Source organism: Salminus brasiliensis, chromosome 5 (assembly GCF_030463535.1).
Source record: "Salminus brasiliensis chromosome 5, fSalBra1.hap2, whole genome shotgun sequence".
In the NCBI taxonomy this organism is placed as follows: Eukaryota; Metazoa; Chordata; class Actinopteri; order Characiformes; family Bryconidae; genus Salminus; species Salminus brasiliensis.
The window spans coordinates 14,612,061-14,634,191 of NC_132882.1; the positions used below are offsets into that span (position 1 = coordinate 14,612,061).

General features: G+C 39.6%; 1 protein-coding gene across 2 annotated transcripts in view; it reads right to left on the reverse strand.

The window, feature by feature from the left end:
- Nucleotides 1–430: 430 nt before the first annotated feature.
- Nucleotides 431–22,131, reverse strand: part of rhbg (Rh family B glycoprotein) — a 32,337-nt gene continuing 10,636 nt past the window's right edge. Inside the window, exons 1-10 of one of the 2 annotated variants that reach the window (XM_072679521.1) lie at nucleotides 9,752–10,002; nucleotides 5,484–5,670; nucleotides 5,236–5,386; nucleotides 4,778–4,925; nucleotides 4,517–4,683; nucleotides 3,249–3,386; nucleotides 2,917–3,050; nucleotides 1,944–2,062; nucleotides 1,708–1,781; nucleotides 431–1,518 (exon numbers count right to left, since the gene is read on the reverse strand). In XM_072679521.1, the coding sequence (XP_072535622.1) occupies nucleotides 1,441–1,518; nucleotides 1,708–1,781; nucleotides 1,944–2,062; nucleotides 2,917–3,050; nucleotides 3,249–3,386; nucleotides 4,517–4,683; nucleotides 4,778–4,925; nucleotides 5,236–5,386; nucleotides 5,484–5,670; nucleotides 9,752–9,935 (1,380 nt within the window). In that variant the 5' untranslated portion in view covers nucleotides 9,936–10,002 and the 3' untranslated portion in view covers nucleotides 431–1,440. Of the gene's footprint in view, nucleotides 1,519–1,707; nucleotides 1,782–1,943; nucleotides 2,063–2,916; nucleotides 3,051–3,248; nucleotides 3,387–4,516; nucleotides 4,684–4,777; nucleotides 4,926–5,235; nucleotides 5,387–5,483; nucleotides 5,671–9,751; nucleotides 10,003–22,131 lie in introns of those variants that run through there. The other variant, XM_072679523.1, reaches the window with a different exon arrangement.

Below are 22,131 nucleotides of genomic sequence, written 5' to 3' on the forward strand. Positions count from 1 at the left end.
TGATCTGTAAGAAACAGTGAGATTTCCATACTGCTTTGTTTTACTTTAGTCTCCACAACAGGCTGTTCATGCTGCTCGTCCTTTAGAAATATATAATCCAACTAAAAAATAAATAAACATTATATATATATAATTAAAATTACTGGATTAAAACTTTAGATTTAAGGAAAGGGTTACCATTAGGGACCCTCATTTTTTTCTATGATAAATTTCTCATTAGACAATCATCAGCTCTGACAGGTCAACATTTAAACTGGTATGATCCTTTATACTGTGATATTAACCCATAGAAACCGTACCAGGCCTACCCATTAGATACAGCGCCAGAAAACCTAGTAACAGCTAAAATCAGTAGTTTATAGATTTTATAGACTTTGTATCCCCCTGTGCAAATTTACTGTAAAACCAAAGACTGAACAAACATGACAAATATTTTCCAAACAGACTTTATTGAATTCAAAGGACAATAATGGAATAATAGTTCAGTTTAATGCCCTAACAAAAATAACAAAGAAGAAAATTGACCAAAGCTGAGCGGATTTTAGGGAGCATAACTGGAGTTGTTTTACTTTATAAAAGACAAATATAAGAAAGAAAGAGTTTAAGAGCTTTATGATCTGTCTGTTTAAGACCTCAACATTTATAGACAACTGGTTTGTTGCATAAAAGCATTTGTAATGGAATGTTGTTTGCATGGGCATGAATCTTTCATTGTAAGAAAAACAGAAATAATGGCATTTTCTTATAGCTCTTATCATATTCACAATGCCCTTTAAAAATGCAATGCAAACGACGAAAAATGAGGTGTGATGGGCAAGAAAGTCCTAATCAACAATAAGTATTTAGAGCTGCCCGTGAAACCAGCAGTCTAGCCTATCACCTCTCACAGCGCACTGCAGCAGAATTAAGCGATACTGTAGCACCATCTGCTGGCTGGAGAGAGCAGGAGTTCATTTGAAATGAATATGATAATAATATAAAGTAGGTGATAACTCACTTTTTGGGTATATTATTTGATAAATTCAATTTTTTTAAAAAGTATTTGTGCTTTTTTGGGCACAAATCTGAAGGATACATTAAAGATATTAATGGATTGTTCATAATTCAAAGGTAGTAGCAAAGAGGATTAGGTTATTGTTGCTGTGTGTTTATATGGGTCAGATTTCTTGTCATAGGTCTGTTTTTACAGTGGTAGTGTGATAAGCAGTGTATTACCCCCTATTCCCTAGGGGAGTTCATGTTTACACACATGAATCGAAGGTCTGTGTAAATTCATACCTCTGCAATACTCACACTCAGTTTGAGTGTATACCCTTTTAGGTGTGTTGAGGCAGGTAAATCAATACACACATACAAGCACGCACATGTTCACACACTCTCTCTTTCTTGCTTGCTCTCTCTCTCTCTCTCTGTTGTTACCAAAGGCCGATTTGTAATTTATCAATTGAGTTTCTCCATCTCCTCTGGTGCTGTTTTCACTAGAGTCAGCTCAGTTTTAGGCTCCTCTTCTCCTGGCATCTGAGACAACAATGACAATATTACAAATCAATTCATGACGGGACAGGAAAAAGAATGGAATGATCTAATATGTGTAGCGTTGGCATTTCTCACAGTGCACCCCCGCAATTAAATTACATCTGCCTTGATTTGTTTTATAGTTTTATAGAAAAAAAAATACAGTAGATTTTTAAAATTAAGCACATTTACCTCCCAGTAGATTGAATCCTCATAGCAGAGGTTGTCTGGTGGGGCTCCATAAATGGGCAGCTTCAGAATGAACCCTGAGAACATACACACTTTAATATGAACCTTACACACTCTTTACAATAGCTTCAGTGTGCTTATTACCACCATAACCTTGTTATCACTTCTGAAAGTCTGAAAACATCATAGCGAGGCGACATCATGTTTTTGAAGCACTTTGTGTCTTTCTTATTACTTACCAACAATGAGACCACCTAACAGGGCCATGCCCAGGGTCACACCCAGAGAGGCGGCTTGCATCCCAGCCTGTCTGGCTGCAGATGAGCCTTTGGCGATTTCAGGGAACACGTCGCTCATCCTGCAAAATAGATCGGAAGAGAAGAAAGCCTCTTATACACTTACCTCTAACAATTACCTTAACTTAACTTAGTGAATTACTTAATTATGTACATGCCACTACGCTGATTAAAAAATGAATTAAAATGTACTGCTTCATTAATGTGCACATTCATTACTCAGGTAGAAGTGTAGATACTAGAGTTTAAAAATACTTCTATAGAAGTTGAAGGATTAACTTAAGCTTTTTCCTTTTTTATTAAAGTATTGGGTTAAAAACTACTAAAGTATAAAAGTAAAAGTAATGTAAGGAAAACAAATGCCAAAAGCTAAGGCCGCGCCACAGTGCGCTATCCCACCTCCCCAAAAAAACATTTTTCTAAAAGTCATAATAACTCTAATGTTATATTAAAATGTTAATGTTGAAAAATGTTGGGATGCACTAGACTACCTGTTTCAGCTGCAGATCTGCCCATTGAAAATGAATTCATTTTAATAATATCAAATATATTAAAGAACCATCTATGTGCATTACTGAGCATTAACATGTGGTTCATAGAACGGAAAATATGTTGAGTAGTTGCCTATACGTATTGTAATGGTGCAAAAAGTCAGTAACTTCAGAGGCATGTGATCAGTAACTTTATTGAAATGTAAATATGGGGCTTAGTTGGGACATTTCACTCGAGTTCTCTTGAGTCTCTGCCACATGTCCTTGCTGGAGTGTGATGTGACATGTGTATCGCTTACAAACCAATAGGGTGTCAGAATGGTATATGTTTATACTTCTCATCCAACCACAATCAAATTCACACTCTCCGACTGGCGCAATTGTATTGTATTGTAACACTATAGAAAGCATAGAAGAGTTCTCACCCTAGGCCATACACGTCAGTGGTTGCGGCCACAGCTGTGACGATCCCAACGATAGCACCCAGGACACCCGGCATGCCGTGCAGGTTATGGACACCACATGTGTCTTGGATCTTCAGCCTTGACTCTAAAAAGGGCTGCCCGAGATAGAAAATGGAACAACAGAAGCACTTTTAAATCTTAAGTCCAATTTAAGTCTAAAATGGTTCTTTTAAGAACCACTGTTGGTTCTATAAAGTACCTTTCAACAGATGTTTTATATGATTACAGCTTTTTTTTTTCTCTCAGAACTTGAGTACTTGAGTTATAACGTGGTGTTTGAGAGCACTACTCACCGAAAGGTACTTATAGCCCAGCACAGAGACTGTCCCAGCCAAGAATCCAACAATCATGGAGCCAAATGGAGTCAACATCATCTCACCAGCAGTTCCAACAGCAACCCCTCCTGCCAGTGCTGCATTCTGAATGTGCACCTAAAAGATCCAAAGGATAAGATTAGCAAATTGCCCATCTAAGTCCCTCAGCCAAAAAGATGTCTCCCTGAATGCTGGTATGTGGTTTAACTCCACTAACTGCCACTACCTCTGCTGTTGCATTTTTTAAAATCATACTAGCTTGAAACATTCCTCTTCAGATAGCCATCAAAAATGCTACAGTGCATTCTACAGATGGCACCTGCCATTCACTCGAGTGATTTCCACAGTTTGCTATTGCATCTCCTGAAGAGCAGTTCAACACAGCTGTGTTACGCAATGCATTGTAGCCTATTGAATAAGGTTTTGTATGTATGAACCCTCACTATCTGAGTACACAAGCACAACAATCAACATGAAACGCCTGAAGTGGTCCTAGAACGGTAACCTGTTTCACCTTGACATAGCTGAATGATGACAGTTTGGTACGTGGAAGTGATCTACTATGAACGTCAAACACTGTTGTATCCTCTTCCAAAAGCCATATGAATTAAACTGAACTGAAAAAACAGACCAATTCAAAAACCCTAAAACTGTTCTTCAACAGCCATTACTCATGTTATTTACACCCCCAATATTTACGTATGTGAAAGCCTTTCAAGGCAAAACGCAACGCTACTTCAGGAGAAGATGCACAAGGAAGCAAGACTAAAAAGATTAAGAGGAAGAGCAGGAGGGGCTGCTGAATCTACCTGAGTGCCAGTCAGGTGCCATTCTTAGGGCTAACCTTACCAGATGCTACTCCTCAGCTAGCTAACTGCACACCATGTTGTTTGAACATGGAGAGGACCCAGAGAGGACACCAACATTATCCAGGAAGTTACAAAAAGTTTGTGTAACAGTCCTAAAAGTTATGTTAGGTTAGACTCTGCTGCTGTCCGCTCTCACACACGGACTTAAACCGTCAAACAAAAGCAGAGCTTATCTGCCTCATCAAAAAATAAATGTAAAAAATAATGTAAAATTAAGAAGGCATGACAGCTTTCCAATATTCCACTTAAAAACCATTTTCTGGGAAAAACCTATCCAAGAACCTATCATCTCATTGAGAAATATGCATATGAAGATCCAGTACACCACCAACACCCACTTAATGCTTTAGCACCGTTTGCCCACAAGGGGGCACTCACCATGTCCAGTTTTCCCTCGTGGCTGAGCAAAGCAGAGAAAGCATATGTGGCCAGAGTGCAAGCAGCCAGAGAGTAGTATGTGTTCAGGGCAGTGCGATGCTGGTCATCTCCATGAGCTGTGATGGCCGAGTTGAAGCTGGGCCAGAACATCCACAGATAGATGGTGCCTAAATAGAATCCATCACAAAAATCACTTCATTAATATCCGAGATACTATGTTGAAACATGTTCTCCTGCTTCTAAGTAGATAATGTGACTAACCAATCATAGCGAAGAGGTCCGAATGATACACAGAGCAGTTCCTGCTCTTGCTCTTATCCAGGTTTTGTCTGTACAGCACACGGGTCACCATCAGGCCGAAGTATGCTCCAAACGTATGGATGGTCATAGACCCTCCAGCATCTTTTGCCTGTAAATACCAACACATTTATTAATACCCAAACAATGTTGTTGTTTAACTCCTTGTGCTGATAACTGACCAGGGTCCAGTGTTCCTAAAAATCTTAGCATTAGGATTAAATGGCAGAGAGAGAGAGAGAGAGTTCAGTTTGATGCTCTCTCGACCATTTAAGAATCATCTTTGTGCTAAGATGTTTTTGGGAAACCCGGCCCAGATTTCCATTTCCATGAACATCTGGTCAATCTATTTTTTTTACTTTGATAAAAAATAATTAAATAATCCAAAATACTCAAACATCAAATAAATCATATCTACTCACCCCGAGAACAGAGAGCAGGACAAACTCATTGACTGCAAACAGAGTGACTTCAAACATCGCCATTATCAGCATCTGGACAGGGCTAGTCTTCCCTAGTACTGCCCCGAATGAGATCAGCACCGAGCCAGTGCAGAAATCTGCATTTATCATGCTGCAGGAGAGAGAGTTAAAGGTTTTTAGTATGTTTAGACACACAGACAGAAAGACAGGGAGACAGACACAGACACAGGGCAACCTTAGCATCTCACCTCTCCACTCCGACATGGATCTTGCCTCCATGCATGCCATGGAAAAAGCCCTGCATGAGTGTTGCCCACTGCAGAGAGAAGGCTGCGATGAGGAAGTTGAATCCAACACTGCTGAAGCCATAACGCTGCAGGAAAGTCATAAGGAACCCGAAGCCGATGAAGATCATCACGTGTACATCCTGGAAACCTAGTGTAAACACACAGCAGAAACATAAGAAAAATAAACCTAAACCACTCTAAAAACAGGTTACCTGTTCTTTATATAGTACCAGAACTCCTAGACATGTCTTAAAAATAGCTGAATGACTTTCTCACTGTTGGGTCTGACAACTTAAAAAAAAAAAAAAAAAAAAACATTGGAACCACGCTTCACATCCCCTCAGTTACTTTCCATCAGTATGCATTGTACAGTATCCCTATAAACATAGCTGACAGGTTTTCATGATCTGATTATTTAATTGAGGGCATCTAAGGGCATCCGAGTGTACTGAACTTGGCATGTACTTCATGTGGGTGTTCCCACTAATGCCCCTTCATTAGACTCATTCTTTTTGCCTATCTGCCCCACACTATCAACACAATGATGCTCTGTGCTGTTGCCAGGCAACTAACAACTGACACTGGCATCAATGAAGATGGCAGAGTCCCTGAGGGCAAACTGTCCCACATACTCTAAACCTTCACTCATTGCTCCTCTCTCAACAAATAACTGTACAAACTCACATGAAAAGAGACTGACATTCAACAGACTATTCCTTTCATCCACAGTTACTGAAAAATGTACCTTTACCTACAGTACTGGTGTAGCATGCATATAAATTAGATACAAGGCATAATCATTATCATATATATATATATATATATATATATATATATATATATATATATATATATATATATATATATATATATATATATATATATATATATCCCATGTGGGATAAAATTCATACCTACCCTGAGTTCAGAGTCATTTCAACGGATATTGTCTTTAAGCTTTCAACCACCTTTTACCCTCAGCTACAGTGTTAAATGTTATGCAGGTATGTGTGCATAAACAGGGACCCAAGTCCCTCATGCCTGAAGTGACAGGTAACGACTGGCACAGGTAACCTTTCTAACAACTATCACATCACTACTCACATTCCTCAACCCTCCTCTATTCCACAGAAGGCTTTAGTAAGCCAGAGACTAGGGCGTACCAGAGTGGCACTACCATTTGATCTCTGGATGGCAGTGGCATCGCTGCTTCCCCTATCAATATCTGTAGCCAACATAGATGTCTGTTGTAATTCTTCTCCCTGTGCCTTCAGATGTCCAACAGGATTGTGTTAGTGGCAGTTTAGAAAGATCACTCAGATGATTCATACTTTTGCCTTCACAAAACAATTATTTTATGAAATCTATGTAAAAGGGGGAGCAAAGGCAACATATTTAATTTAGTAAATGCGTTTGCATTATTACTTATTTTTTATTTACTCGTTAAAGGTTAATTCATTGAACCACTGAGCCAAATATAAATATATATATATAATATATATAAATATAAAACCAAATATCAGTGGACAGATTAAAGTTCGGAAAGAATAACTTCTGTCACTTTTGTAGTCTTTGTTAAAAACTGCATTTGTTCTCTGTGTATGATTGTTGGGAATCTTATAGTTTGTGTGTTTAACAGTTGTTCCTGAGGAAGGTTTATCATGAATGGTGAATGAAAAGAGCAAACACCAGAACAGACAGAACAGCGTCAGGGTGTCTAACAGCCTGGTGTGACAAACACAAATGGTGCAATTCAAACAACAATACCAGCCTACAGGACGACTCAAGGTCAACTACAGGACTGATGACACTGGCATCAAGGAACATACTCGAAATCTTTACCCCACCCCCTCCCCCCATATCGGTGAAAAAAGTTCTTATCCAGAACTATCATGTCACACAGAAAATTTGTCATTAGGGGCCGTACTCAAAGGGACGCCAAGTGAACCATCGGGCTAAGACACTGCTGCTATGACCTGAGATCGCTGGTTTAAATTCCTGCATGCTGCCATTAGCAGCCTGAGCCTGGGAGAGCACAATTGGCCTGGCTCTCTCTGGATGGGTATATGGTTCTTTCTTTCTCTCCCCCTCCCCACATCTCTTTAGTGTGATGCTGGTGGCGTCTGCTAGCTGAGGCATAGCAGCTGGGTTACTAGCACATTCCATCAGCGCCAGTGAAAAGAGGCGGTTTTGGCTGCGCGTGTGTAGGAGGAGTCATATGTCAGTCTTTATCATCTCAATGTTGGGAGCATTATATGTGATAGGGGTTTGGGTAAATGGCTAATCTACAAAACTGGGTAAAAAAACAATTCAGGTATAAAAAAAACCCCAGAAAGGAGTCTTGCTCAAGGAATCTTATGATGTACCAGTGTGCCACAGGAAAGGTGGTGTTGTTACCCACTACACCAAGATGAGACTGATCAGAGAATACATCAAAACCCACAGTTTACCAAAAACAAGCAATATGTAAAAAACAAACAAATTGTATCTAGCCTGAGTTAAGCCACTCATCTCAGAAGTCTCAGAAACCTCCCGCTTTCCCTCAGCTATGGTGGTATGCAGGTGTGACCTCCGTCCTTCAAATGAGAAGTGACAAGTACAAACAGCACAGGTGACCTTTCTAACACCTTTCACAGCCCCTACCTACTGTCTTTAGTGTTCCTCTATTCCAAAGCAGGCTTTAATAAGACGTCACCACACTGTATAATTGCAGATATTACCACACTGTATAACAACAGTGGAATTGAGCTCAATGATCTACAAAATGTTCCCTTTGATTTCAGTAGGTTTATAGTTTTAATGGAATCTGAAAAAAATGCATTATATGCACTAAATGTTTAAATCACAATAAAAGGCACATGAAGAACTGTGTAGCTTTCTGAGGTTAAACTACTGTGAGAATTAACATCATTTACATTTCTCACTTCTCCCTTTCTCACCTCAGTGCCACTATGACTTATTTTTAATCTTCTCTGTAAATGTTACACCCAGGTGAGAAGGAAAAGTCAACTGCCAATACAATTCAGATACTTACTTTCACATTCATTGGTTCTCTAACCTGTTTTGGTTGTGAGTGAGTTGTGGTTGTGAGGGAGTGTTTCAGCTGTTATGCAAGAACTTCACTGAAGGGAGCAAACATGGCATAGGACAGAACAGAGCGTCTATTACCCTAGTTTGATGAACACAAAATTCCCAAATTGAGGCAATAGTACCACCCTACATTCAAGAACGGAACTGATGAAAAAAAAGTGAAATCAAGAAGGTCCCACCAAATGGTGGACCCACTATTCCAATGAATAAAAGTATAGCTGACACCAAATCACCTGCATAACAGGTATGAGCAAAAGCACAGCCATGGCCCTTTAATGCATGCAGCACTAGATAATATGCTATTTTATTTTTAATTGTGTTCATGCACTTTGTCCCATACTCCTTAAAAATATATAAATAAATAAATAAAATGAAAGAGCAAAGAGACTCCTTTAAAAAACTTTGAACATTCAAATTCAGAAGATCCAGTCAGTGTGGATCAGAAAATGGTCCACTGATATTGAGCATCTCAGTATTATTCATCAGTTTCCAGTTTCAGTCTGGACATTGCACCTCAAGCCATTAGGGGCTTGATCCTTTTCTAAAACGTCACTTTAGGTCAGTGGTAGCAGAACTTCTTGCACATCTCAGGGTTCAAAAGATTGTTTTAAGGAACCACTGGAGGAATTTTAGTACTCTTGCAGGCTTCTGAAGTCTGGCAATGACAATGGCTCCATTATCTTGTGTATGTAGAGAGCCTAGACTCTTTATTGCACGGCTAATAATTGCACAATAATAACGAAACACCTGACACCTGTTTTTGGGTGTGTTAGCACAGGGCCGGCACAGAATATGCAGTGTGTGGAATCCCAGAGTAGCTCTGAATTTGCTGAACAAACCGATTTAGCTGTCTTCAGTTTACTTCATTTGGCAAGACTTGCACTGATTTATTTAGCTACAAATATGACTGACATCTGAATGATGTGCAACAAAGCCCCAATTCTGTGCAGCTAATTACTTCAAGTTATTACCCACTGAACTGTCACCCAGTGTATTTCTCACATCATTAATCAATGCTTAGATCATATATTTAATGAGGGTAAAACGCTGGCTAGTTAAAGCATCTAACGTTGTTTGCAAGAGTGAGTCTCTCTCTCTCTCTCTCTCTCTCTCTCTCTCTCTCTCTCTCTCATACTTACTGGGATAGCGATAGTAGAACTCGTTCTCATAGTCTGTTGGCTGTGTCTTGTTTTTATGCCATTTGTAGGAACTGGTATCATGGTCGTACTCCACAAGTACTCCAAAGAGGATGATGAGAATGACCTCCAACACGATGCAAACGACTGGCAGTTTCAGTCGCAAATTGGTGGAAGATTCAGTCATGGTGTCCCCTCTCTCTCTCTCTCTCTCTCTCTCTGACTCTATTTCGCAGTGGCTAAGCTGGTCACAGCTCCTGGACAACAGGTGTTTGGAGTGACAGTGCTGTTGAATGAGACATGTCTTTTTGATGGTTGGATTGACCCGCTTGTCGCTCTTGTTTACACCCACGTCACTTAAAAGTCTGCTGATTGGTGGAGGCCCGAGTTTAGAGCCACACCCAGTTTGTCCTTGCTGCTGCAGGAAGGTTAGAAAGAGGCAGGAGAAAAGTAGAAAGTCTAAAAAACTGGTTTTACTGCACATGATTTGAGCATTCAGAAAGTCTGCATGATCAAATAGTAATCATGCCAGTGTTAGTCTCATAGGAATATATATATTTTTAAATAAAGCAAATATAATTAAATATTACAGAATATTACTAGTATTTCTATTTACTGTAGCAAGTGTGTAGATTAACTTGGTGACAACAGGAATATGAACTGATGTACTAGGAACTAGATACTGTAAGTAGATTGTGACACATGACACTCACAGGGTTAGAAAATGTGCACAGATCTAGATCTCAGGTCTGTCTTCACCTAATCTAACTTATATCAGTTTCACTATACACCACTTATGTGAGTAGTTGCAGCACTGTGAGAATTTCGCAACATTCAATTCTAAGGCCGTTGTGAGGTCAGATGCTGATGTTGGGAAATGTTACATTACCCTGTTACCCAAATGTTAGCCTGTCTTTTTAAACATGTCTTTACATATAGACATAATCTAATCGAAATAAACAAATTCAACTGAAGCAGCATCATACAGGAAGATGGCAACATCTTGCATCTAACAACAGGGGGTACACATTAGACTCAGCCCATTTCCTTCCTCTATACTCTACTCACCCACCACATCACAAGCTCTGTCAGGTAGACTACTCCCTTCCTATGTTGCTGTGGCTGTTTATGATCTAATCAGTAACGTTTAACATTACATGAACTAATATATGAACATGAGACGATCCTACACCTAAAGATTAAGGTTGCTGTGTTTTTTTCTGGAACAAGGAAAGATAACAAGAACACCTAACAGTTAAGGCTACACATAATCTTCCCTTCACCTATACACTAATCACCCATTACATTGCCTTAATAAAAATTGTTAATAATTTAATTAATAGACATGTACTGTAAGTTAGGACACTTTGCGCCCTAATAGCTGGTATTCCCTCCTTTCGCTGAGATAACTTCAAATAGTCATTTTCTATAACTGTCTACCAGTCTCTGACATCGACTGGGAGAATGTTTTCCCACTCCTCTGTGCAGAATTGTTTCAGCTATGTGATGTCTGAGGGGGTTCTAGCATGCACAGCCTGTTGCAAATCACCCCAGCAGGCAGATTTGCTGCATGTTTGCATGGTCCACCTTAGCTTTAGCTTCAGTTTCTGGACAGATGACCTTACATTTTCCTGGTGCCCCTGTAAAACAATAAAGAATTCATAGTGGATTTTGTGATAGAGATATTGCCAGGCTCTGCTGCTTTCCTCCTTGCTCACATCCCAGCAGTTTCCTTCTGATGATAGATGCTGTACCAGGCAAGAGCGACCTGCAGATCCCGTGTTTTCATTTTTGGATTGTTGGAGACTTATTTACACAGCTTATGGTCTGCTCTTCTGATGAACTTGCTAGGATGGCCTAACCTGGACATGTTGGAAGTTGTTTTGAAGTTGTAAGTTTTTTTGTGGACAGTGGAATGGCTGATATCTAATTGTCCCAGAATCATATGTATGTACAGCCATAGATCTTGCCATGGTTATACCACTCACTTTTCAACAATCAAGAGCAAACCAAACTAAATGTCTGAGGTTTAAATAAGACAGGCTCTTCCAGAATCCCCTCTAATGATGTTCTAATCATCAGTGTCTAATTTTTGGCATTTTTGTAGTATTAAATGTTGGGGTGTCCTTACTATTTCCTCACACGAAAATTTGCATTTCTATAAATTACATTTTACAAATGTATGTTTATGTTTTATTACCTATGACAGATACATGATACATACACTATATTGCCAAAAGTATTTACTCACCCATTTAAATCACTGATTTCACGTGTTCCAATCAATTAAACGGCCACATGTGTATAAAACCAAGCACCTGGGCATGCACTCCTCTGTGCAATAAGTCAACTGTCGGTGGTATTATAAAAAACTGGAAGCAATTCAGCCACAAAGTGGTAGGCCACGTAAAATGACAGAGCGGGGTCAACGCTGAGGCGCTGCTGAGGCGCATTGTGCGCAGATGTCACCAACCTTCTGCAGAGTCAATCGCTACAGACCTCCAGAACTTCGTGTGGCCTTCAGATTAGCTCAAGACCAGTGCATAGAGAGCTTCATGGAATGGGTTTACATGGCCAAGCAGCTGCATCCAGGCCTATTAAACCCTAATTAAGAATGGGATGTTACTTAAGTTCATATGCTTGCAAAGGCAGGCGAGCAAGTACTTTTGGCATTATAGTGTATGTGCGGGTGTGTATGGGGGTACGTTTATGAAGATGTGTGTGTCTGTCTTTGAGAAACTGAGAATAGACAGGTTGCAACATGCCAGTATAGAGAGCCAGTAATCTCTATCTCCATCTCTCCTGTCTGGTGTGCACCTTTAAAACTGCCTTTGGTTTTGGGGAATTTCAGTTATTGATACTTTTGAGACCAACGGTGTGAGATAGCATCTGGTCCGTCTGGTGCATGAAAATCAAAGAGGGTAAATGGGCAGAGATGGAGAGTGAACTGTGACAAGTAACATGATTGGGGTTTTACTCCTCTACTGAAACTTCAGAACATTCTCCAGACTGAGCCCAAATGAAGTTTCTCCCGCTGCCCTGTTCACCATGTTATATGAATCCACATAATGGCTCAACTTTCTAAGTATGTACTTTTCAATGGCAAATGTCTTCCTGAGCAATAACCTTAAGTGTCATCCAGTATGTCACCATCATTGCTGGCAGGGACACCACATGGGAGTGGGGGTTGTTTTGCAGAATTATTAGAGATGTGATACCCAGTGTTATATCTTTTAATGTGGCCTAAAATCCCTGGCAGCGCCCCTGATTGCTGTAATTGATGTAATTTTATGTGAATTGTTTCTTACTTGTAGATCACTGAAACAAGAAAATCTCAACACCACATTTGTGTGTGATATCATATCATAAAACCAGTAATAACCCTTAATATAGTTCACTACTTTGGGGTTTCATTATTTTGTAGTGGTGTTCGAAAAGGTAGTAGGCCTTTTTTAAGGGAATTGTTGGAATCCCACAATGCACCGTAATATATATATATATATATATATATATATATATATATATATATATAAAGTGTACCCAAACAGACATGGAATACCCATAATTTGTCACAATTGGTTTGGTTTGAAGATTCATGTACAGCTTCTCTGAGGAATATGCAATCTGCTGTGTTTCATAACAATCAGATGTCATGGGCTATTCCAATTAGTTTGGAGGAGAAAAAATCTGTTGGAACGTTATCACATTTCAGTCATCAGCACACTGTAAAAGTGACGCACTGCTGATTGTATGGCTGAGTGAGAAGTCAGCATTATCATGCATGGATGCACTGACTTGTGACACATGACACTCACAGGGTTAAAAAATGTGCATAGATCTATATCTCAGGTCTAACTTCACCTAATCTAACTTCCATCAGTTTCACCATTCATGTAACCTTCCTGTTTTACCATAACAAGATTTCAGCTTCTGAATAAAACCATAACCTCACACGCTTTCTCTCTGTTAACTAGCTGAATGCTTTAATGGTTCTTTGCAGGTATGGATTATGCTAAATTATGTACAGACTGGTCAGTTATTATTATCATCAGTAATATATGTTGGACCTGTTACACATACAGATGAGCCAAAACAGTATGACCACTCACAGATGAAGTGAACAACTGTGGTTTGAGGACCATCACGCAGAGTTCCAGGTTTTGCCCTGGATGCCAAATTTCCCAAATCTCAGTTCTATTGAGCCTATGTGGATATTAGTCCAATCCATGATGGCTTTACTTTGCAACTTACAGTAGTACAAGCAGACTTCCATAGTAGAAGATGCAGCGTCCATAGTAGATGATGAATAATTAATAGTGGAGAGTAATTTGTAGTACATACTGAAAAAATTATAGAATATGTAGATACTGAATTATTTACTGGGCACACTGAATAACTCATTTGAATAATTCAAAGTGGATACTGAACAAATCATAGTGGATACTGCATAGTCCATAGTAGACACAGAATAATTATTATAACTATAATAATTCTTCATAATTCATAGTAGATACTAATTTACAGTGAATACTGAGTAATTCATAGGGGATACTGAATAGTGGGTCATAAAACAGAAGCTCAAAAACAGGACAAATGTTCAAGGTGTTAAGCACCATTTTAAAAGGTATCTAGATTACAAGACATTTAACAAGACCTTTACAATACAATACAAAACGCTACTATATAGTACAGCTAGCCTCCTGTTCGCCACAGGTTTCTTATAACTGCACTTCAAGCATGCATGTGAAGTGAGTGTCTGACACATTATCACTACAGTGGCTCCTGAACCATTCAGATAAGACAATCCAGCAATCAGTTAAAGTGTAGGAGCATGTGAGTGTTTGTATGTGGGGTGTGAGCTCGGGGGAATGCTTGAAAAGGAACTGGCTACCAGAGACGCCAGTGAAGATCATGAGAGATAAACAAGACAGAACCTGTCTATTATGCAATTACGATACTCCTGTCCACGTTTCAGAGCTGTAGTTTAGTAATAGTAGTTTCCAGATGATTCAATGCTAAATATGACTTGAGTATTAGAGATTAATACATAACTAAGAAGTTGAGAGGTTAAAGAAGTTAAGCTTTTACTTTCATGTAGTTGTGTAACACACTTATCTGCCAAAGCTGCACCTGCATGGCTACACAGCACTGGTATGGCTACATGAGTGCAGAGCTGGATGCCTGAGGGAATCAGTGTGTGTGTGTGTGTGTGTGTGTGTGTGTGTGGGAAAGCAACACTGTCAGAATGAACCATTTTCGTCTTCTCTTTTCTTCTCTGCCTCTCTCTGCTTATATGCATCCTGGGAGCCGCTGACGTTTGCATGGCTAGAGGGGAGAGAGAGGTTGATTCTACATTCCTATTCAAAAGATTTCAATCTACCCTTAGGTGTGTGTGGAGAGAGGGAGAGAGAGAGAAGACTGTCATGCGTCGTAAAAATGTCAGCTATTTCACAAAAGAGAAGAAGAGCTAACTCTGTCAACTAGTCTATGTATGTAATCTATGTACGTGGCTTCACTAATAGTCTGGCTATGTTCAGTGCAATTACCTTAAAGACAACTTTGCATTGATGGGAAGTAGTTTACTAATGTAGAAATGATGCTCCACTGACTTGTAATAGGGAGAATAGCGCCGCAGTCATTGCTACTACAGGCTCGGCATGCTCCTAACAGGCAAGCCACCGCTAATGAGAACTGCGTAACTCTGCATAACCTGTATATATACATATTTGTGTACAATCCTGTAGTGTTACTCTACCGCCTCAGTCCTCAAGCTGCTTTCACTTTCAGTGGTGGTTCTGTATTGCTCAGCTTGTCCAGAAATGCTTGTGTAAAGCATGTATAGCTTTACTCTCCTATGTTGGTGGCTCAAAGCATGAATTCCACTTCCTGATTGTAAGGGGAGCCCAGGAGCAGGACATTTTTGCATAATCCTGATTTAATGTATAGCATTTCCAGCACACGTGGAAAAACTTATTAACTGTAATTTTTTTGTTTGTTTTTTGTTTTTGTTTTTTTGGAAGATGTGGATTGATCAAAATAGAATACCTGCTAATTTACTGATTACATATTGACTGATTTGACCTCTGTTCTTTAATGATCATAGTTTATCTGTTTCTATGAATACTTTGTTGCCTCCTTTCAGCCTGTTCCTAAGTGGTCAGGACCCCACATGACTACCACAGAGCAGGTGTTATTTGGGTGATGGGTCATTCTCTGCATTTACTGCAGTGACACTGAGATTGTGATGGTGTGTTAGTGTGTGTGGCGCTGGTACGAGGGGATCAGACACAGCAGTGCTGGTGGAGTTTTTAAACACTGTGTTCACTTAATGTCAACTTTCTTAGACTCTCCAACCTACGTTGACTCCACCTTGTAGATGTAAAGTCAGAGACAGAAGCTCATCTGTTGCTGCACAGTTTGTGTTGGTCATCCTCTAGTCCTATATCAGCGGCCACAGGAAGCTGCTCACAGGATGTTGTTGTCTGGAATGGTGCTTGGTGGATGATGTGCAGTGCTGAGAATAACCCACCACCCAAATAATAGATGCTCTGTGGTTGTCCTGTGGGTTCCTGACCATTGAAGAACAGGGTGAAAGGAGACTAAGTATGCAGAGAAACAGATAGAGGCCTCAGTAAACAGCCTCTGCACAAGGTTGTTGTCACTTCATTGTATTCCAGTGTATTCTATTTTTAATGTAGTTGGTAGTTAATCACATTCTGAAGGCCTAACAATTGGGAGATCAGTTGATTCTACACTATATTGACAAAAGTATTGGGACATCTGCTTATTCATTGTTTCTTCAGAAATTAAACTGAAAAAAGAGTCTATCCTGCTTTTGTTAGAGTAACTGCCTCTACTGTCTAGGGAAGGCTTTCTACTAGATTGTGGAGCATTGCTGTGACAATCTGACTGTATTCAGTAAGGTCAGGATGTTGAATGATCACCACCCCACCTCATCCCCAACTTTCCAACACATCCCAAAAGTACTGAATGGAGCTGCATCATGCCAAGAGCACGGTATCCTTCTAGCCCACACCTGGTATTAGGAATAGTGCCTATAGGTTTATGTTTATCTGCTCCAGAGAGTTCTATGATATTGTCAATACTTCTGTACAGGGACTAGACAAGCTGTGTATGTGCATTTGAACATCTGTGTCAGCAATGGGTGCAACAAAGTAGCTAAATGCATTTATTAGGGGGTGTCCACAAACATATGAACATATAGTGTACATGCCTATATTACTCACAAAGCAACAGGTTTCATGATTCTAAAAATTAAATTAAAGGAATGAAAATGTAGACATGTACATTTAGTCAGAGGCGACATGAAAAGATATTACACTGGGCCGCACAACTAACAATTCTGCCAAAATTCGCAATTGATAAATTTTTAAAGCCCCTGTCACTCACAGGCCCTTGGAATCCTCCTAAGTCACCTACCCCCTCTCCCCTCCCTATACCCCGCCTCTGCCTTCAGTTCCAAGAAATCATTAGCCCTTCTCTGAAAGGAAAGAAGGCCCTGAGGGTTCCCCCAGCATGTAAGAGTTTGTGAAAAGGGTTACACAGAGTGTCATCAAACCATAACCCAGCATGAGTGTTATAAGTCTACCTGAACGTTCTAACTCTTAATTTTATCTGCTTAACATTTCCTTTTCACCCCTTAATGCAGAAAGGCTTATTATTATACACTACAGCATATTATTCAGTAACTAGGGACTTCTGTACAAGCTGGTGGGGCTTTTAATGTGTAATAGAAGTTTGTAAACACTTGTGGTTCATAGGCTTTTTAGGAGTCAACATACATTGACATTACAACTGTATCTGTTTAAACACGAATACTTCTTGAACTATCAAATATGTTTTTGCTCTGTTCATCTACTTTTAAGGTTTTGACAGATTACCCATACTTTCACTGAAATACAATTCATCTGTACTTTATCCTCTCCTGTTTTCTTCACCAGCCCTATGCACAGAACAGTGTTGTAAAATGTCTGGACTTTGATCTGATGGGGGGCCAGACAGGTTCAATCACAGGATCTTGAACAACCAGAAGGAGAGCATGAAGATAGAATCAGACTGACAAATTTAGCAAAACAACGGTTCCTCAGGAATGTGTGGATATATTATATTTTTTCAGTCATCCATCCATCAGTGTTTTGCTATAGGTTACAGAGAAATTCAAAACCGACAAAAAAGCAATAGCAAAGAACAAGAGCTGCATTCTTGTGTTAATGGGGGTGGACTAGTACCCTGAGACATACTTTCAGGGGTCATTTTGTACAGTTCACACGCACACAAACATACATCTATAGTACTGTGAAAAAACAGAATGTGTAGTCAAAACCATTACAGCATTGGAAGAAAGGCAGAAAACACATACTTGGCAGAAAATCACTCGAACAGCTGAATAAAAGTTTCTGTTTTTAGTGTGATCATCATTTGACTTTATTACAGCTTCTATTTTTTCATACTTGCTTTCAGTTTCTCAGAGAAATGAGGCTTTACAAACTTTACAATGTTCAGTCGAAGAAGCTTTTTCTGCTTTTTACCATCCAAATAATCCCAAACACATTTGATGACGTTGAGGTGTGGACTCTTGCACAGTGAGTCCATTGTTCTGAGAACACCAGCAGCTTAAACAGTTATTTGATCAAATTTCCTTCTTTTTTGTTTATTTCCAGTCTTTCAGTAACAGCCCATTATCAGCTCAATATCCCACGAGACTCATAACACTGGGCCTCATTTATTAGTCTGCATTAATCTGCATCAGATTCATGATTTTTTTTAACACATGGCAGATTTGTTCGCAGTTATGCTCTTATAATAATTTTACTTTTTGTGAAAACTTTGTTGGTCTGGTTCATATCCCGGGTCAAAGAGAGAACAGCTGACCTTGCTTTCTCAGGGATGCGTTGATGGCACTGCCCCATATCACTCTTACTATAATGCTGGTCAGCCCAGGCATCTGTTAGCTGTTGTTAGGCTGGCTTTACATGTATCAGAGGAGAAATGCGCTAGCTTTCACCCTCCTATCGTTGGGGGCATTGCTTGTGTTAGGGGGAGTCTGAAAATATTTTAAAAACATGAAAAAAATAGGGCCCTGTGTTGGTAAATAGGGCCCATTAGGTCTTCTCACAGTGGGAGGACGGACTGAAACACATGGATTTTTGGAGAGTGGAGCTTGATCGCTAATCTTTTTCAAACATGAATACTTTAAGTGCTGTTAATCTGATGTGGGCAGTTTTGGTGGTCTACCAGGTTGTAGTTGGTTGTAAGGAGTTAGGAATTCTCTGTATCGTTTAATTGTATTTAAAGTCTAGTTTTCTAACTTTTTAACTTCATGGAAATAAAGTTCATGCAAGGTGGTATCTGACTTCTGTGCAGTGCACAGGCCATAAAGAAGATTATAGTAGTCACAATAAAGAAGCTTCCAAAATATACCACATCAGATAGTGTGCATCAGATACTGTGGTATACATGGAGCTGACTTCCCTTTAACTGATATGAATGAGATTCCTAGAACAGCAAAGCCAGATGTTTCTTTCTTGAGAGGTTACTTGAGTTTAAAAAAAAATTAAACAACACTGCTTGGAGACTGCTGTAGAATGTGATGACACTTCTCTTATAGAGCAGTCTTCATTGGCTTGTGAAAACCTGTTAAGTGATACTTGAGGAGAACTTGAGGGGAACTGCGTTCTGAACTCTCTGTCACATCAACAAGGCCCCACATGAGTGGTATCTGCTGCACGTAGAGCCTGAGGTACCTGATAGCAGCTTGCTAAAACGGCCTCTTTTACTCAGAAGGAGTTCAGAACAATGTGGGACAGTGGCCTGAGATCATTGCGTAGTTTTCCTCACAAGGCCTGAAGCCTATGCATATACTCATGCAGAAAGAATACTGTAATGCAAGCATTTGAAACTCATGTGTATGATGACATATGTATATACAAATGCAATGCTGCAGTCGTTACATCAGACAAACATAGTAATAGTAACAATTAGCTGATTACAGGTTGTAGGTAAATGCCATTATCTTATTTGGTCCACATATAAATCTCTATATATAAATCCCTCATCTTACCCAGACATTGTTTTACCCTTTACAATGTGAGAAATGTATGTCATCCAACAACCTTCTATTTTCTACTCCCTACTTCCCTACAGTCTTACCCTATGGGATACAAAATACAAAATCAAATCAAATCAAATCAACTACATAGGAAGACATGAAAACCTAACGCCCCCAGTGAGTAGCCAACGATAGTGGCAAGGAAAAACTTCCTCAGAGCTGGAAGAAGAAACCTTGGGAGGAACCCAGACTCGCAAGGGGGACCCGACCCATCCTCCTCTGGTCTGAACTATTTATAAATTAATTAAATAAAAGTCACCAAACCACCAAGACTGTTGTACTGCTTAGGTGCAACATATTCTTAATCATAATATAATAATCACGGTGTAGTATAACTTAATTTTGTTGGTTGTTGGACAATATGGGCAATATTACATAACATTTACATTGTAGCTGTTTGGTGGAAGTTAACCTAATGTTATGAAGCTAAGCAAAGTTTAGGAGTTTTGTCCAAATCTTTCTACTGTTCCCCCTAAACAATAATTTAAACAGTATTTTGTATTATGATGTATGGTTCTCAGCTTCTATAGTGCAAAAAATATTATAACATTTTCCAAACAACTATGCTATATACTATATTTTTGTATATTATGGGATGTTCCACATGCCTCCCAAACCACTATAGGAATAATCTATCTAAAATCTGTTTATGGGGAGCAGTGGGAAAAGCTCCTAATGTTGGGCAAAGCTCCTAATGCTGTCTTTGCTTACCTTTATAACATTAGAGCATAACATTAGGAAGCTCTGGAAAGGAACTGCTATACTTCTATATGTCCAAACACCTATAATATAAATGTGATGTCATATTGCCCTGGTTATGGTCACATAAATATAGTACATTAAGATACTTCATTGTTCTTCTTTTAGGCAAGCCAGCACAGGAGAGTATACTTTCTAATTCTAATATTAGGAAGGTATTCACTCTGCTAATGAGTCCAAGCTTAAAATGTGGGAAGTTAGCAAGATGTTATATGGTGGAGATAAAAAAAAAAAAAGATTTTTAAGTTGAGGACGCCCTCGTTTTTCCATAGGTGCCAACGCGATATTGTTTAATTAAGGTGATATTCGAGGGTCCTTAGTTCAGAATGAGAAGAAAAGGCCACTCAAACCTGTGGCAGCCAAAACAAACACAAAAACAAATGATGAATGAGAGGTGTAAATGTGTAACCTTGGGCAGTGGTGGCTCAGCGGTTAGAGCGCCGGGATATCGATAACAGGGTTGTGGGTTCGATTCCCGGGCTCGGCAAGCTGCCACTGTTGGGCCCTTGAGCAAGGCCCTTTACCCTCTCTGCTCCCCGGGCGCTGGAGTTGGCTGCCCACCGCTCTGGGTGTGTGTGTGTGTACTCACTGCCCCTAACACATGTGTGTGTGTGAGTGTGTTCACTACCAGATGGGTTAAATGCGGAGGACACATTTCGCTGTACAGTCCACGCTGTACAGTGACGAATACGTGCACCTTTATCCTTTGTAACTGTTTAGAGGATATGCTTTTGCGGTTTATCAGATTAGAATAGTTTAAGATTTCAATAAGATTCAATTTACATTTCCATCAGATTACAGTACTGGAGCTCAGCTCTGCTAGCCTGTCTAGCTCCGGTGCTCTCCATGCCAAATGTGCCTCTAACTGGGTTTTTATCTTCTTACAGATGTATCTACTGTCAGAACCCCCATATATATCACTGCAACTCAAGTAGGGGTGGGCGATCACAATACTACACAACACAGCTGTAACTGAAATTTAAGAATGACTCATAAAGTCTCAAAAATCATGACCTTTCTATTAGCTGTGGCTATTCCACTGTTCTTTTAGCATGTTATTCAAAATAACCAGTTCAACATAAACCTTCATATTGCAGACAATAAGTAAAGACCCTTGCAAGACAATTTGGATGGTCACAGCGTTCCAAAATGGTCAATTGTTGAGGATCTCAGGATCTCATACTGCTCTGGTTTTAGCTTGTCCCACTCTTCTTGCACTCTTCTTGAAATCCACTCTAGTGCATTTCTTAACTGTAACTTTGTCATCAGTGATCCTTCAGAGATTATTGGTGGGGTTTAGATTTGCTTTATCTATTTTGCAGTGTGACAAGGGGCACCATATTGCATAAAATATTACTAGCTGATTGGAATATGTTCTCAGAGAAGGAACTGTGTTGTTAAAGGCACACACTTTGGGTTCAGTATTTCTTCCATTTAATGCTAAACGTAACATTTTGCATCCGGCCCAACTAAATTAAACTTGCCCTCATTAGCA